The 18,469-nt window shown below is 31.3% G+C and overlaps 1 protein-coding gene, 1 long non-coding RNA gene and 1 pseudogene across 2 annotated transcripts in view; all 3 read left to right on the top strand.

Annotated features, from left to right (window-relative positions):
* The first annotated feature begins 4,144 nt into the window (after window positions 1–4,144).
* Window positions 4,145–18,469, top strand: part of LOC110658836 (uncharacterized) — a 79,667-nt gene continuing 65,342 nt past the window's right edge. The window contains exons 1-3 of the long non-coding RNA XR_009148778.1: window positions 4,145–4,301; window positions 4,401–4,646; window positions 8,733–8,805. This is a non-coding gene — a long non-coding RNA (uncharacterized LOC110658836). The remainder of the gene's footprint in view (window positions 4,302–4,400; window positions 4,647–8,732; window positions 8,806–18,469) is intronic.
* On the top strand, window positions 13,982–14,932 carry LOC110643020 (pathogenesis-related protein PR-4-like; annotated as a pseudogene).
* LOC131179877 (pro-hevein-like) lies at window positions 16,504–17,631 on the top strand. The gene is made up of 2 exons (XM_058146719.1): window positions 16,504–16,951; window positions 17,055–17,631. Exons 1-2 carry the CDS (start codon window positions 16,541–16,543, stop codon window positions 17,268–17,270), a joined length of 627 nt encoding a protein of 208 aa, XP_058002702.1. The 5' UTR covers window positions 16,504–16,540; the 3' UTR covers window positions 17,271–17,631.

Raw genomic sequence — 18,469 nt, 5'->3', positions numbered from 1 at the left:
TCCTGTCCTGGCAACACACCAGATCCATTACAGGTTGCTTCAGACCATTAAATATCTTTTTTTCCCCCTTTCTGTAGCTGTCTTTTGTAAATGATTTGTTTATTAATTGAGTTTATTTATTTTTGTCATTGAAAAAAATTTAATGATTAATTGATGTTTTAGGTGAGAAATGCAGGAATTGTTTGGGCTCATGCATGTGTGTTATAAGATTTCCAACATAATGCTGGGGATTTATGCAATTGTCTTCTCCTCTTTAAAAAGATCCACAATTTCTCTTCTTAATCTCTATGGTATAATACTAGGGATTTGTAAGATTTCTTTATCTTCAAAGATTCTTGAAACCAGTAACATCACGAGTATAATCCTCCCTTCTTTTAGCGACTAATTAATTTTTTATTTAAAAAATAAAAATATAATATAAATATGAAGTACATAATTTCGTATTATTATAATTTTATATAAAAAAAATTAAAAATAAATTATTTGTATAAAATATTATAATAATTATTTTGATTTTAAGATCTTAATTGAGTTAATAGCGCATTTGAATCGGTAATTTAATGGAAAATACTTATTTGGTGATAATTTACCTTATACGGCATTTGTATTCAATTTAAAAATTATTAAATTTTAATATTTTTATAAAAATTTTTTATTTTCTATTATTAGACTTTTATCCAAATAACAAACTAAAATACCTAATAATTATATATTAAAAAAATAAAAAATATATCCATATAGTATAGGAAATACTAAATCCTCAACGTTAATAAATCCCATGAAAGGAGAAGATAAAATTCAAACAATCCGAGAACAAATGCAAATATGTTATAAAATATTACAGATTTGAGGATTATTAAAAAAATATAGAATAAATATAAAAAAATATAAAAAGAAAAAAAAGAAGCAATAATCGATGAAAATACTTATCGGTAATTGTCAAATAGCTCACAAGTGAAAAGAAAGATGAAAAAATAATTGATAGTTTGGTAGTTGTCACTCTCATTCTTAAGTTAGAGAGCGATTCATATCATATGAGAGAATAATAAATCATACTCATGGCGGAGCCAGCATGAGCGATTATTGTATGAGCGAATCATACTCATGGCGGAGCAAGTATGGCTGGACTGCATTCTGTGATCCTGTTGGACCACACGGACAGGCCTCCTGTGGAAAGTGCTTAAGGGTAAGAAAATCATAAACTCTCCTAATTAATTATATTAATTAACCTTAATTTCGAGATTAAGATGAATGTTAATTATATATGTAGGTGACAAATACAAGGACTGGAGCTAAAACGACAGTGAGGATTGTGGATCAGTGTAGTAATGGAGGACTAGATTTAGACGTGAATGTCTTCCGTAAATTGGACACAGATGGGAAGGGATATAAACAAGGTCATCTTACAGTGAACTACGAATTTGTTAATTGTGGAGATTCCTTCAACCCTCTATTCTCCATTATGGATCATCAGTACATTAATTATTTAATTAATAACATTGGGTAAGTCAATTGTAATAATTAAGCTTCTCAAGCAATAATAAGCAACAAGGCCAATTAATAATGGCTACTGTAATAACTTGTGAATTGTGATAGATTTTATTCAACCAATATGCAAAGTGGGTTTGGCTTGGAAAGTTAGAATTTCTCTTGTATAAGATTGATTGATAAAAAAAATAATAATAAAATAAAATTAAGTCTAATTTTTCAATATAAGGGATGAAAATTTATTTGAATTCAATTCCCAACTTGCTTTGGCTGGACTGAAAAATGAACATGTTTATTGATTATGAGAAATGCGAAATTGAGCCTTTTTATGTTTTATTTTGTTCAATTGAGTACAAAACTCTTATTTTATACAGTAGCGGATTCAAAAAAAAAAGTTTATTCTGGGGTTAATATACAAAAAAATATAATAAAATATATTATCATAATTGTATTCAATAACTTTAATATATATTTTTTGTCAAAAAAGGATTCAAAATTTAATTTAAGATTGATTAATTTATAATAATATTTATATATACATAAAAATAATTTTAAAAAAATAAGGGTCAATTAACTCTTATTTACATTCACACATCTGCCATTAATTTTATCTTCAATTGAACCTTCAAGAAATAAAACAATATAAAAATTGCTGATTAGATAAAAATTTGGTTACTTTTATAATTTTTTTATATTTTAATTAATTTATAAAAAATTTGAAAAAACGTATTTTCTCTCTCACTAAATTTTCTATATTCTTCTCTTTAATTCCTCTCTATTTTTTTTTTCATTTTCTTAGAAATTATCACGACCCAACCTATGGACCGGACCGGCACTAGGACCTGGGACAGTTTAAAGCCCTCGAGACTCGTAGTAAGCCTAACTATTCCTTAACCTAATCCTAAGGCCCATATTGAGCCCAATTTCAAGAAATCAACCGGATAGGGTCCGACCATAATGTAGACCATCCAACGAGAAGTTTTTGACTCACCTGACCTGTAAGCACAATATATAACAATTTGGGAAGTTCAGCTCACCCTCTACATACTCATCATGTCATAAAATCAAATGGGAGTTCAGCTCCCTCATCCAATCCAATCATACATGCATTTAATAGATTTACAGATCCAACATGGCATTATATTACAGACCCAAATCAAATAAAATACTTCTAACACATGCGAAGGAGAGAGGCAGGTTAGAACTCAATAAAGGACCTCTTGTATCCTGAAAAAAATAGGTGAACAGGAGTGAGCGTTCGACTGAGAGAGTAAAATACCAATTTTAAGTACAATTTTTATAGTTATCTAAAGCTAATCTATCCTAAAGAGTGGAATGCAACACTTTCATAGTTTTCATACACAAATCATATCATAAATAACAAAAAGGTAATTTGGAGCACTCACACACCCATATAATATTCAAACAGTACATATATGGGAGCTGATCCCCTATACAGCTCTCTTAATCCAACCTCTGCCAGTGAGTACATCTCAAGCCGGACTTTCGCTTAATAGACTAAATGCGGGGGCCAGCGAGATCATTTCGATACCGTGCCTACCCCGACTTATTCATAAAAGGATCGAGTCCCAGCGAGTCAAGCTCTAGCCGTGTCTATCCCTCCTGTCCATATCCAATACCACACACTACACGCACGCCAACACACGCACACTGCTCCAAATTACCATAAAACAACATCCATAACATTTCAACAATTAAGAATGCAATATAAAACGTGCCTAGTGTTTAACTATATAGATATATATTTATAAGTGATGCATAGACATGCCTGAACATATAATAATATCGAAATTATAATTAAAATTAATATTTTAGTCACATACGTAAACTGAGGTCAATGTGGTGGCTGGGCGGATAAAAAAGACAGTTTCGGCTTACCTAACAATTACATTACATTTATTTAATATAATTGACTCAATATAACTTAAAAAGAACCAAAGACACCCTAAGTTGTGCCGAAAATCTGGCAGAGTTCTCCTTATACCTAGAACTTACTCAACTTGCAAAAGGGCTCAAAAATATACTTCTATATCCACAAGTCACACAATTCAATCACATCACATGGCCCCTCTTGGGCCCATCCAAATAGTCAACAACCATAATTTTAAAAAATTATAATTTAGTCCTTACAACTAATACTTTTTGCAAAAACTACCAAAATGAGCTCTAAAAATTCTAAAATTTTACCCTGCGGTCCTTAGCAATATTACTAATCTAATACAAAAGGAATTATAATTTTCTAACTACCTACGAATATTTTATGGAATTTTATTCTAAATCCAGCACTATAAAATTGAAGAAACTCGGAGTTCGGGTTTACCTATGGTGAATTGAGCTGGTGGGCTTCTTATACCAAGCTTATCCTTCTTATTCTCTTCTTAGTTAATTGTCAGTCCATTAAATCAATTCAATCCAGCCTTTGTTCTAGCTTAAGTCCAGCCTTTTGCTCCAGCTTGCTCCAACTCTCCAGTCTACTATGCTCTAGTTATCTGTCAGGTCCCCCCTCAAGATGGAGACTCGTGTACATCATGGAGTCCCATCTTGTAGAGATGCTCATTGAACAAGACATAAGTGAGGGGTTTTGTGAACAGGTCAGCAAGCTGATGTTTAGATGGTGCATGCACAGTAGTAATGAAACCCTGATTTAGTTGCTCGCGGACTACATGGCAGTCAATTTCAAAGTGCTTCGTTCTCTCATGGAAGACTGGATTTGCCACAATGTGCTCTGCTGCCTTGTTGTCACAGTGAAGGGCGATGGGAAAAGAAAGTTGTATGCCAAAATCATTGAGCAGGTAACTAATCCATTTTAGTTCACAAACCGTTGTTGCCATGCTTTTATACTCAGCTTCAGTGAGGATCTACTCACGGTACTCTGCTTCTTTGCTTTCCAGGAAACTAAAGAGAGCCCTAAGAAGATGCAAAAGCCAGTAATAGATTTTCTGCTCATAGGGCAAGATGCCCAATCTGCATCACAGAATGCTCGGAGCTTCAAATCATTGTCTTGTTTGAAGAATAAGCTCTTGGAAGGGCAACCTTTCAAATATTTGAGAACTTGGATAGCTGCATCCTAGTGCGATTGACGTGCAGCTTGCATAAACTGACTCAACTTTTGAGTTACGTGTGAAAGATCTGGCCTGGTAAGTCCCGGGTATAGCAATCTGCTTACAAGCCTCCTATACTTATCTAGTTCCTTTAATAACTCCCCTTTTTAATTATCCAACTTCAAACCCTTAAGCATAGGGTATGGGCTTGATTTTGCATTTTGTAATCCCATGTCTTTGATTATGTCCATGATATATTTCCTTTGATTCAGTAACATCCCTTTCTCTAATCTGGCAATTTCAAGGCCTAGGAAATATCTGGCATATCCTAGGTCTTTAATGGAGAATTGCTCATCTAAGAATTGTTTGACTTCTTTGATGTGAGCTTCATCTGCTCCTGCAATTAACAAATCATCTACAAAGACAATTAGTGAGATAAAAGTGGAGCCAGACCCTTTTGTAAACAGGCAATGATCAAAAGCTGACTAATGAAACCCAAATTCTTGTAATTTTCCTATTAACTCTTTATTCCATTGCCTCCCTACTTGCTTAAAGCCATAGAGGCTGCGAATCAATTTGCATACTTGTCCTTTACCAGCTTTTGTGTAACCCTCCGGAGGCTGCATATAAACATCATCATCCAAGTAGCCATGTAAGTATGCATTATTAATATCTAATTGATGAATAGGCCAGTTATGGCTAGAAATATTCTCACAGTGACCAATTTAGCTACAGGTGAGAAGTTGTCATGGTAATCAATTCCAACCAATTGACTATACCCTTTTGCAACCAACCTGGCCTTGTACTTGTCTATAGTGCCATTTGGCCTATTTTTGACTCTGTACACCCACTTAGAAGCAATTGCCTTTTTGCCTTTGGGAAGGGTGGTAAGGACCCAGGTATTATTTCTCTCTAAAGCCTCCAATTTAATTTTTATAGCAAGATTCCAATTACTATCCTCCCTAGCTTGATGGTAAGTGTGTGGTTCATGAACAGTAGATACATTTTCCATAAATGTTATGTAATCATGATTATATTCTGGTTTTGAAGGAAGATATAAGAGAAGTGGGGATGAAAAAGTACCTGTTGGATCTGAGAAGGCAGTAACAAGTGGGACAGCAAGAAAATTTTCTTTCTCAACTTGTGCCACAAAGTCATTCAACCATTGAGGTCTTATTGTCACCCTTATGCTTCTTCTAACTGGTAAAGGACTATTTGGTGTTTGAGTTGAGCCTGAAGAAGGTGGGGAAGATGGACTGACTACTGTGTCAAGTGGAGGGACAATAGTTTCTTATGTGTCATCTGAATTGTGTGATAAGGTGGTATCAAAGGAAGGTGAGTTGGTTCTATATCTGTTGTTGTTAATGGAATGACACTGGTATCTTCTTGCTCAGAATGCCCACTTGTGTATGGAAAACAGTTTTCATAGAAAATCAAATCTCTTGAAATGAGTATTTTCTTGTTATGCAAATCATATAATTTATATGCCTTAAATCTTGAAGCGTAACCAATAAAAATGCATTTGAAAGCCCTTTCTTCAAATTTGTGCTTTTGTGGTCTGATGTTAGTAGCATAACATAGACAGCCAAAAATTTTGAGATGATTATAATCTGGTTTTTTGTTGAATAAAATTTCATAAGGGATTTTCCAGTTTAAAACAGTGCTTGGCATCCTATTTATGAGATAAGTTGTAGTCAAAATACTTTCTCCCCAAAAACATTTTGGGATTTTTGATGCAAACATTAAGGCCCTTGCCACTTGCAACAAATGCTTGTGTTTTCTTTCCACCACTCCATTTTGTTGTGGAGAATATGGACAAGTCCTTTGATGTAAAATCCCCTCATTTTTGAAAAATGTGGAGCATTGTTGATTGATGAATTCAGTACCATTATCTGACCTTATTATTTTAATTTGTTTTTGAAACTGGTTTTGGACCATGTTTAAAAACTCAATCAATGCATTGTAAACTCTAATTTTATCATGCAATAAATATGTCCACGTGACCCTTGAGAAATCATCAACAATGGTGAGAACATACTTGGAATTTGAAATAGAATGCACTTGATATGGTCCCCATAAATCAATGTGAATCAAATCAAAAATAGAGTTTGTAGTAATTTTGCTTTTTTGGAAACTGAGTCTTTGTTGTTTGGCAAGTGGGCATACCTCACATATTTCATGACTTTTGTGCTTTGGTGTAATGGCTGTGATGTGAGACAGTTTGGTGTTTGATATATGCCCAAGTCTGTAATTCCACATTTCATAAGAATTAGATGAGGCAAATGTTTGATGAACTTCATTCATTTGAAATTTGGGTTGAGTACACCAGATTTTAGAAGCAGGATTACAATTGTTTTCATAGACCTCATGCATGGTTACACTTATTCCCCTTCAATATGTATAACCCCCCCTACAGTTCTCCTCTTGCTACTACTTTCTCAGTCACTGGGTCCTGCAAAATGCAATGGTTAGTGAAGAAATGGACATTTATGTTAGATTGCTTGGTAAGTGCGCTAACAGATATGAAATTGTATTTGAAGCTTGGTGTGTGCAGTACATGAGAGAGGTGTAGGTGTGGGTTTATTTTGATGTTTCCTTTGTATTTTACTGGTTTTGAATTTCTATCTGGTAGGGTAACAAAACAGTGGTTGTTCAACTTTGTGGGGTTTTGGAAGAGAGAAAAATCATGACACATATGTATGGAGGCTCCTGAATCCACTATCCACATACCACAATCCTTACCATGTCTGCTAGGAGAGTAGTAAGTTGGATTCTGACCTGCATAACCAGTAAAATTAGAGCAGCTTGCCTCATTTGCTGTAGGATTTTGGTACTGCATATACTTGGCAATCTCAAGCTGGATCATACTTCCCCAGTCAACCCCTGCTGCCTCATTCTTGTGTTCAGGTTTGCTCTCACATTCAGGTACCTTCTCATATGCATTAGCTGCCATATTTACCTTAGCTTTGCCTTTTTTTTGTTTTAGTTCAGTAAACCATTTTGGACAGCCATGAAGCTTGAAGCATGTGTCCCTAGTGTGACCACTTGCATTGTAGTAATAACAGGTTCTGGTTTCTTTCTTCTCAAACTCCTTTTTCTTGCGCTGAAATTTGTCTTTCTGAAATTGTCCCTTGACTGCCATTACTGAGTTAAACTCTTCTGCTGTATCAATATGGATCTCTCTCTGTTTCTCTACTTTTAGCACCATGGAATATGCCTTGTTGAAGCCAGGTAATGGATCCATGAGAACGATCTGGTTTCTGACATGGTCATAAGTTTCATTCAACCCCATCAAAAATTGGATAAGTTTATCCTGACTGGTAATTTCATCCATTTGTTTTGCCGCATTACACTCACATACTGGTAGAGGCTTGAGACATGCCAATTCATCCCACAATCTTTTGAGCTTAGTAAAATACACTGAAACAGATGTATTTGCTGGAGTTAAAGTACTTATCTCTCTTTTCAGCTGGTATAGGAGAGGTCCATTGCTCTTTCTAAATCTCTCCTTAATCTCTTCCCATAGGTTCTTTGAAGAAGTAGCATAAATGAAGGCATCAACCAGACTCTGATACCATGAAGAAATAGCTATAGAATTTGTAAAATTGAGCAGAAGATAACTGCTTTGTACTGAATGAATTGATGTCTTTATATACAATCTCAAAGAATAATCTAGAATCAAATTAATTTCCTATTTTGCCCTACCATATTTATAGGATATAAAAAAGTAATCTACAAAAAATTTGCTGGAGCTAAGAAACGTGAATGATGAGCTGGAATTCTTCTAGCTTCTTCTTGTTGCTTCTGTTGAGAAAGTATATGGTGAATTGAGTTGGTGGGCTTCTTATACCAGGCCCGTCCTTCTTCTTCTCTTCTTAGTTAATTGTCAGTCCATTAAATCAATTAAATCTAGCCTTTGTCCCAGCTTAAGTCCAGCCTTCTGCTCCAACTCTCCAGTCTACTCTGCTCCAGCTTGCTCCAACTCTCCAGTCTACTCTTTGTCAAAAACAACAATAGCATTAGCACCACCAAACTTTTGAATATTTACTAAAATCTCTTTTTAAATAGCTTTATTATTTATTTTTTTTAGAGAATTTGGAGTTTTTAAGAACTTTTTGAAATTTTTTAAAATTTTATCTTTCATTAATTGTTATAAATAAAAATTATCTCTTTTATTTGCAGGACTAGAAGACATATAATCCTATTCTTTATAAGCCCTTGAGAGTAGAATGATAAAAGGAAAGGCGTGAATCAGGTAAATGCACTGAATTAATATATAGACTTTTTAAGTCTGTTCTTTTATTAAGGATAAGGGATTGAATGCCAAAAATTTTGTTGCACAGGAGAATAATGAAGGGCTCCAAAAAAGGAAAACCTCAAGTTGAGCAGATCTCAGGAAACAAAGTTGAAGAAACTGGAGGTGTGTCGTGCTTGAATACGGATTCTATCTTGCTTTTCTTCATTTTTATGTTCATCAAAGTTAAAGACAGCTTTTGGTTTCTGCAGCATTGATGCATGCATTTAATATCATCATTTAGGAGTAATTTTTGCACATAATTTACCCTTGTTTGTAGCCATTATTATAGATATTAGTATATATTTAGTCAATTTTACAATTTTCACATTTCTTAGTTTAATTTTTGGAATTTATTTGTTTTGTAGGGTAAATTTGGAGAAATTTGATGTATTTTGATCAGAGTAGCCATTTGGAGGAGATTAAAGTCGAATTGCAAAAATTTTGAAGTTGAGTAAAAAAATGGCCGAGAGCGACACAACCTGCAGCACAACCGATTTAGCTTATGTCGCAGGTTGTGTCGAATCGTCAGATATTCAGGCAGATTGTTGCACAACCTGCAGCACAACAGAATTAGCTTATGTCGCAGCTTGTGTCGATCGTCAGATATTCAGGCCGAGAGCTACACAACCCACGACACAACCCGCGACACAACCGACTCAGCTTATGTCGTTTTTACTGGAAATGGCTGACGTGGCATTCTCGTTACTCTGACTTTTTACCTTACTTTCTCTGGAACCTTCCCCCTTTTTACCCATTCTAGGGCAGACCCTTAACCCATATAAAGTCTCATTTATCATTTTCTTTAAATAGAGAGCAAGGGAGGCATTTTTGGCAAGAATAGAAAGAGAGAAGGAGGGAGCACGGGATTCATTTTTCCAGCAGCAGCAGGAGCACGTTTCTGCACTTTTCTGTAGCAGCTTCATCTGCATTTTTCTGGGTTTTTCTACTCCTTAGCTTACATTTCCATTATTTCTTCATTTATACATTTGGGTTTGTCTTGAAACTATGAATAGTGAGTAGTTGTTTGAGATTTTAGAGATGGGTTTGTAAATATTGCTTTGTATTGTGGTTTTGAATTGATTTAGCCATTTAAATGAGGTTTGTTACATTTTGATTTGTTGCTTGTGTGCTTATTGCCTTGCTTGATGAATGGGCCCTCATTAAGTTAAGCTTTAATCCTTAATAGATGGACTGAAAAGTGAATATTAGGGATAGATAATCTTGCAATAAACTTTATTTTCTTGGTGTTAGAGATAAGCTAAGAGGATTAAGGGGAACTTTCCAAAAATCAATTAGAGCTTTAAATGGGTTTTTGTTAGGTTTGAAATACCGTGAAAACAGTGTTTGATTTAATGAAAACCAACTTTGGAATGCTTGAAAAAGGTTTCAAAAATTTAAGAATTGATTTCCCTCAAAATTGCAATTCTCATGTGTTTGGCTAAATTAGGGATAAACCACATGCAAACAATATTGAAAAATCCAATCTCTAGAATCACTTTAATTTTTATTAAATTTAGATTTAATTCCTCTCAAAATTCATAAATAGCAATTTCAAATTAATTTTTGGTAATCTAGTTTAATTAATTTTAGTTAATTGTTTGATTTAGCATTAATTCCTTAAATACCAATTTTAATTCCAAATTTCATTTTACATCTTTAAATTTTGTCACTCTAATTAGCTTATACTTTTATTTCCAATTTAAACACAATTCCCTGTGGGATCGATATCATTTTTTTTAAACTATACTACTGTGGCCCGTGCACTTGCGGACACACCACATCAAGCATGAAAGGAGAAAGCATTTTTACTGGCAAAAAGCACTGAGAAGTCACTGCCTTTTAGCCCCCAGATGCTTAACTTTTATTTTTTCTGTTAACTTTTCAGGAAGCTTTTACAAAGTATGAAAACCACTATAAAATTATTTTTTTAGGAAATACAAGATACCAGAGGATGCTTTTTCACTTCTGCGATCATCAAGAAATATAAGTCGACTTTGTATCATTTGATCAACTTTTTTTTTTTTCTTTTTAAAGATTACAATGAAATTCTATTATATTTTATATACATTACTCATTATTAATTTTTTTTTTATCTCCAAGTAGGTTGAAACTATGAGAGAAAAACGCAAAATGACAGTACAATTTTCTAAGGTAGGTCTCGAAGTTTCACATAGTGATCAATGTTTCAAACTGCGTACTGATGGAACTTCTTGCGAGCTGAAGCTGAATCAAAAAGCATTAACTAGCAAAGTATGAACATGAATGACCATTTGCTGCCAATGGTAACAGAAACAGAAGTTGATTCATCGATCTGATTCATTGTCTATCTATTAAAATTATATTGATAGATTAGTTAATAGAAATTTTAATGAGAAAACAATTAAAAAAATTTATATTGTTAAAGTTAAATTTCAGGCGCAATTAGGCATAGAAAATGAAGACATTTTTATTAAACAGAAAATATATGTACTTTTATTAAGTAGAAAATGTCTAAATTTACTTTTTATAAAATTATTATAATTTTTCATATGTGAACAGGCGTTTAGACTTATTGAACTTTATAATTTTGCACATATTCCTTTAAGCATAATGATGAGGAAAAATAAGGATGGACACGATGGTGTAGAAGGATTTCAAATCATACATGATGATTTTGGATAAAATCTTATGAGGAACAAACTCAAAAGTGTAGGGTTTTTATTAGTTTTGATTCAATTTTATTTCAATTTTGATCTCATTTGGTTTAATTTTAATTTCAATCATATTAAATTGTTAATTTTTCATTTTTTAAATAAAAAAAATATAATTCTAAATAAAACTGAAATCATACAATTTTGTTATAATTTAAAGTCAATGTTGATCATTTCAATCTATTTCAATTCTAAGTTAAACCATTTCAATTTTAATTTAATTCCGATTTTAAACTAGATCATGATTGATTCTAAGGAAAATTCTATGAAATTAAAGCTATGCATTTATTATAAATGGTATAATATGTGCACTGAATTCATTAAATAACCAATTAATATTAATATATTTTTTAATTTAATATTTTATATAAATATAACCATATTAATTAATTAAAAATAATATTTTTATATAATTATTAATTATAATATTGGAAATGTAATTATATTAATTATTTAAAAATTAATATTTTTATATAATTATAGATTTTCTTTTATTTTTATTAATGTTATTTAGATAAAGTCAAAGAATTAATATTGAATATTAGATTAGATATTCTTAGAATTGTTAGTTAAAAAAATATTCAATGAATTTTTAAGTAATTAATAAATGAATTATTATTTAAAATACACTAAAAATAAATGAATTATCTCAATGAATTATGAAATAATTGTATTATATGATATTTTTTTTTGGCATGAAAACTTATTTATGAAATAATAATAATAATGATTAAAAAGAAATATTCAATGAATTCTAAAATAATTAATAAATGTTATTATTTCAGTTAGACTTCATATATAGGAGTAATGTCGTATGCATAACGAATTGGGGAGGATATGTTAATTGTATTTCTCTGCTTCTTGAAAAGGTCAAAGCTAATCTGACATTAAGAAATTAATCTGAATAATAATGCTCAAAAACTCAAGCCTCTAATAGGGATGACAATAGTTAGAGTACCCGTAAAAATTAACCTATCCGAACCCGAACTCGATTAATATTATCAAAACCTGAATCCGTCCTAAACCCGATTAAAATTTATTCTCAACTATCCGAATCCGTCCCAAATCTGATTATTATTACAAAAAAAAAAACTCGAACCCGTTTAATTTTATATATTTTAATTAATATTTTGCATAAAAAATTATTTTGATTAATAATTTATATTTTAAAAATTTAATAATTCCATAAATTATTTAAATTCACTTTTATATAAAATAAAATATATAAAAATATATAAATATTATTATAAAAAAATATATTTTATATTTAATTAAGTATTTATATAGACAGGTTCAGGTAACGGATACTCAATATGTAAAATCTGAATCCGATCCAAACTCGTCATGGGTATTATTTCTCAAATTCGAACTAATTCCAAACTCTATTATATAATACCCAAATTTATCCTAGTAGAGTTTGATTGGATCTGGTACCCACAAAAACCCGAACCATTCCATCCCTAGCCTCAAGCAAAAGACAGGAAGGCAAAACAAAGGCATGCGGTTAAAATTCTTTTTCAAGAAAGAAAAGCAATAGAATGTTGGCTTATTACAGTAAATCGGTTAATAATTTTAATATGTTAACAGTTCAGTTATTTATATATATATTTATATTAAAAGTCATTTATATATATATTTATATTAAAATAAATTATCTCTGAATTTTTATATAGTATCAGAATCTCAATTGAGTTATGAGTTTCAATGGCCTATAAAACTATATAATTAGATTCATATTGAGTTAAATACAAATCAATTATTAAGTGATAATCATGTAATTGCACTTCAGAAAAAGTAAGAGAAAATGAATTAAGTTAAATGTCTCACATTGAAAATATACATAATTAAAAGGCATTGCAATATTGAATTGGTCAGTTATATATATGTAAGCAGCTCAATTATTTGTGTATATTCGTATTAAAATAAATTAATATATAATAATCTCAGTACTCTGTATGAATTTTAGATAAAAACAAAAATAGAGATTAAATTAATTTTTTTCTATTTATGCTTGGAAAAATAATTCATAATATATAATTACATATGAAGTGTAAATTACATGTTCATGTGATAGGGTAAAACAGATAAACGGAAATGTAATAAATTAAAAGGAAAATGAGTGAAAATGAAAAAATTCACAAGTTTTAGATATTGATATGGGTTTAATATTTAACAGATTAAATGACAAAAAATGATTTATATAGCCAATTCTAATAAGTTTAAATTAAGATTTAATTACTATTGCGTTGTTATAAGAATTTATTTTGATTATTTTTAGCTCTGGTGATGATTATCAAAATAATTAACTATTGCTTGAAAAATATGAGTAATTAATTTCTGTTATAAAATTCTAATTTGCAGATTTGAATGTTGAATAATGGACTCACTTTGTCAAAGATGGTGAACTGTAATCATTAATTACAGAAGGAGAAAACCCAAATCTCTTTTTATAGTAGCTCGAACATGCCGTGATCTACTGATGTACAATTAATGCATCAATCAATAGAGCTCTTTCTCTCTACTTGTTTTGCTGGGTCTGGATAAAGCCCTATGAATTGACTCCTGATATTCAAGGTCTCCGGTCTAAGTTCAAATGCCATAATTTTCCAAGTTTCCAACCGACATTTTCCCATAAATTCAACCATTCTTGCACCAATGTTCTTCACAAAACCAAAACACATAACCATGAGGAAGGTAAGTGTAACCTTGTGCATGGCTTTCCTAGTCTTTCTCATAGCTAAAGCCAATTCCCAGAGTGCTTCCAATGTGAGAGCAACCTATCATTTCTACAATCCCGAACAAAATGGATGGGACTTGAATGCTGTAAGTGCTTACTGCGCAACATGGGATGCAAGCAAGCCTCTCGAATGACGCCAGAAGTACGGATGGACGGCCTTCTGTGGACCGGCCGGACCTCAAGGACAAGCTGCTTGCGGCAAGTGCTTAAGTGTAAGAAATATATATATATATATATATATATATATATATATATATATATATATATCTGTGTGTTTGTGTGTGTGTGTGAAAGAGAACTCATCAATTTTCATTAATTTATAAAATTCTGCCAGTTGTATTTACTAAAATTAATTCTTGTTTGCACATGATGCGTTCAGGTGACCAATACTGGAACAGGAGATAATGTGACGGTGAAAATTGTTGATCAGTGCAGCAATGGAGGTTTGGACTTAGACGAAGGTGCTTTCCCGCAGATAGACACCGATGGAAAAGGCTATGCTCAAGGCTATCTTATTGTGAACTACCAATTTGTGGATTGTGGTGATTGAATTAACTAATAAGCAACTGAATGTTAATTTCCAGAATAAGAAAACTTGCTGATTGTAATCTCAAGTTCTAGAGTGAAAATAAAGATAATTATATAAAATATATGGAAATTATTATCCTAGAGGAATTTTTTTTTTTAAATTAATAAAATTTTTGTAATTAAAAATTTTACGAAAAAAAATCTAATAAAATAAATTTATGTAAAATTACTTTATTTTTTATAAGAAAATAATTACATTATGTATGAAACTAAGTAATCATAGAATATATATATATATATATATATATATATATATATATATATATATATATATATATATATATTATTTAGTTTATGTGTCAAATATAATAGATTAATATTTTCTTTATTATTTTTCAAAATAATTTTCATGTCAACCCAATTAAATAAATATCCAACTAATTTTTTTAAAAATATTTTCACATATTTTGCCTCTGTTTATTTCACAAAGAATAATTTGTATATAAAAAATATTTTTCATGAAAATTATTTTTTTTTAAATAATTTTCATAAAAATATTTTTTATTATTTAATTTTAACATTAATTAATGGTACGTGTTCATATTATATATGAATAATATTTTTATATTTTAATAAAATTATCAAAGTTGAGAAAATGATTTGCTCTTTTAAGTTCTCTCTTAAAAAAGAAAGTCATTTTTCTTAAAAATAATTTAATTTCTCTTTGACTAAAATATTTTTTGTTAATTATTTTTTTAATATTCCAAACACAAAAAATGTGAAAAAAAAAAATATTTTCCACGACACAAACAAACAGAATTTTAGCCAATCAATTAGCGCAATTTTCAACTCCCCCGCCTCCTAAAGTCTGGACTGGTGTTGTTCCTGGAGGCTGATATCCTAAGCAGGTTTCTGGATTTGCACTGATTCCATGATGGTTGAGGCAAGAGGGTATTTCTAATGAGTTTTTATTTAGCCCTCTTGGTTGTTGCCTGCCACTGGAAATCACCATGGAAACATATATGAAGTCAAATGACAATTTTTATTTTTTAAATTTTCTGAGAGTGAGGAAATGAATAAGAAGAATTTGTTATTTTTCTTTAAAGTCGTGTTACTTTTACATAATATATTAAGTCAAATTTATCGACTCAGTGAAAATAATTTATATTTTATAAATGAGAAAAATCTTGTTATATAATTTAATATAAATTTTATATCTTTTTTTTTTTTGAAGGAAATAAATTTTATATCTTGATGATAAGATAGAGATAAGATCGAGTTAACCCTTGCGTTAATTGGATGTTTAAATGCTTAATGCATGGCTAAGGAAATTAATGTCTAAAATAACAGAAATGAGAAAAATAAATGAAGGGTGAAAAATAAATAAAACCTGGTCCTATGCTCTATATTGGGGATGGAGTGGGAGCCACCTAATGTGTCAGTGTTCATCTTCGAACAACGACTCGATTCAAAGCACACCCATGAAGCCGCTTCACATCATCCCTTTGAAACTTTCCACCCTAATCAGCTATCACACGATCTACTTTCCAATCTCATCAACGCTCCAAATCTCACCACCATTCAGTCCACTTTCACTTCCTCCTTGTCCTAATCATCTTTAATCCATCAGGGTATTATGGTAATTACATGATCAAGTCTCTCTGCTATAAATAAAGCCAAGTGAACTTAGCTCATCATCACATCATTTGCATACCAGAAAATCAAGAATTGGGAAGAAATGGGAAGAGTTTTGAATATATTTATAGTTGTTTTATTATGTTTAACAGGTGTTGCAATTGCTGAGCAATGTGGTCGGCAAGCAGGTGGCAAGCTCTGCCCCAATAACCTATGTTGTAGCCAGTGGGGGTGGTGTGGCTCCACTGATGAATATTGTTCACCTGATCATAACTGCCAAAGCAATTGCAAAGACAGCGGCGAAGGTGTTGGTGGTGGAAGTGCTTCCAACGTTCTTGCGACGTACCATTTGTATAATTCACAGGATCATGGATGGGACTTGAATGCCGCAAGTGCATATTGCTCTACATGGGATGCTAACAAGCCATATTCATGGCGGAGCAAGTATGGCTGGACTGCATTCTGCGGTCCCGTCGGAGCACACGGCCAACCCTCCTGTGGAAAGTGCTTGAGTGTAAGAAAATCATAATGGTTTTCTCACCTTTTGTCTCCTCCGAATAATTAGCTTAATTAACCTTAATTTCGCAATGTTAATATGGATCTAATTCTATATGTAGGTGACAAATACAGGGACTGGAGCTAAAACGACAGTGAGGATTGTGGATCAGTGTAGTAATGGAGGACTAGATTTGGACGTGAATGTTTTCCGTCAACTGGACACAGATGGGAAAGGATATGAACGAGGTCATCTTACAGTGAACTACCAATTTGTTGATTGTGGAGATTCCTTCAATCCTCTATTCTCCGTTATGAAATCATCAGTAATTAATTAATAACATTGGATTGGATGTATGTTTAAGTCCAATCGTAGTAACTAAGCTTCTCAAGCAATAAGCAACAACAAGGCCAATTAATACTTCGTTGGCCACTATAAAAACTTGTGAAATGTTATGAGTTGTTGAAAGAGTTTGTTGTTGGAAATAATGGCATTTGAGCCAGCTCTGTAAGGTATTGGTGAAGATTATTGGGAAGATCGGCTATCTCTTTAGTGAGATATCCATTGTTTTCCTTCTCTTCTAAGTTGGGTGTATTTGAGTTACGATTGCGAGTTCAAGGTTGAGTGGCTTGTTATGAGTGAAAAAAATATTTAATGTTTATATTTTTTTTTATATAATAAAAGTTTTGTTTGCATAATAGTCTTATGTTGAATAATCTTAAATTTTTTTCTTTTTATTTATAAGTTATTCTTTTAATAAGAGTGTTTAGTTTAACTTTAAAATGAGTGCAGTGTTGATATTTTAAAAATTATTAAAATAATATAAATTTTATTTAATTAAATAATAATTTTAGAGTAAAAGACAAAGGATACCTAATTTATAAGTTTTTTTTATTTATTTTAAGTAATTTTTAAAATTTTAAAATCAAATCAAATATTACTCTACTTAAAATTTTTTGTTTATAAATAAATTTAATTGATTTATAAATTAAATCAAAACCCTTCTTTGCCCTGGCCAAGGAATGAAGGCATCCATAGTAATAAATGTACAAAATAGTAATTCTTCTTAGTTGAATATATTAATTCTAATTTTTATTATTTATGTAACGCCCTCACCGTAGGTAGTCTGTACATTTTACTGTTCCGACGACTAATGTCTGTTCGAACAGTCAAAATGTCTGGAACTACACCTAGACTATAGTGAGGAGGCATAAATTGAAGAGATAAATGTTAAGAAAATATAGGAAAAATGTAGAGAAAAAAATAAATTAAAGTTTAGAGAATTTATAAATTGATACAAAAATAATAAAAATAACCCAATATGCACTACTAAGGGCATTTTGGTCATTTCACCCCCAAAGGTGAATTTTGACCTAAATGTCAAAATAAAAAAAAATTGAGAATAAAATAATTAACATTAATTAAAATTTATGAAATAGATTAGGAAAATGAGAAGAGAAAAGAAAAGAAAAGAAAAGAAAGGAAAAGAAAAGAAAAGAAAAGAAAAGAAAAGGCTTAGGAAAATTAAAAAAAAAA

This window comes from Hevea brasiliensis, chromosome 5 (genome assembly GCF_030052815.1).
Source record: "Hevea brasiliensis isolate MT/VB/25A 57/8 chromosome 5, ASM3005281v1, whole genome shotgun sequence".
NCBI lineage: Eukaryota > Viridiplantae > Streptophyta > Magnoliopsida > Malpighiales > Euphorbiaceae > Hevea > Hevea brasiliensis.
The sequence above is the reverse complement of the archived record's forward strand: the minus strand, read 5'-3'. Positions and strand labels throughout refer to the sequence as shown.

Excerpts from the sequence above, each read along its gene's own strand:
- LOC131179877 (XM_058146719.1), top strand. The coding sequence starts at position 16,541 with ATGGGAAGAGTTTTGAATATATTTATAGTTGTTTTATTATGTTTAACA. Across the intron at positions 16,952-17,054 it reads CCTGTGGAAAGTGCTTGAGT|GTGACAAATACAGGGACTGG; the intron begins GTAAGAAAATCA and ends TTCTATATGTAG.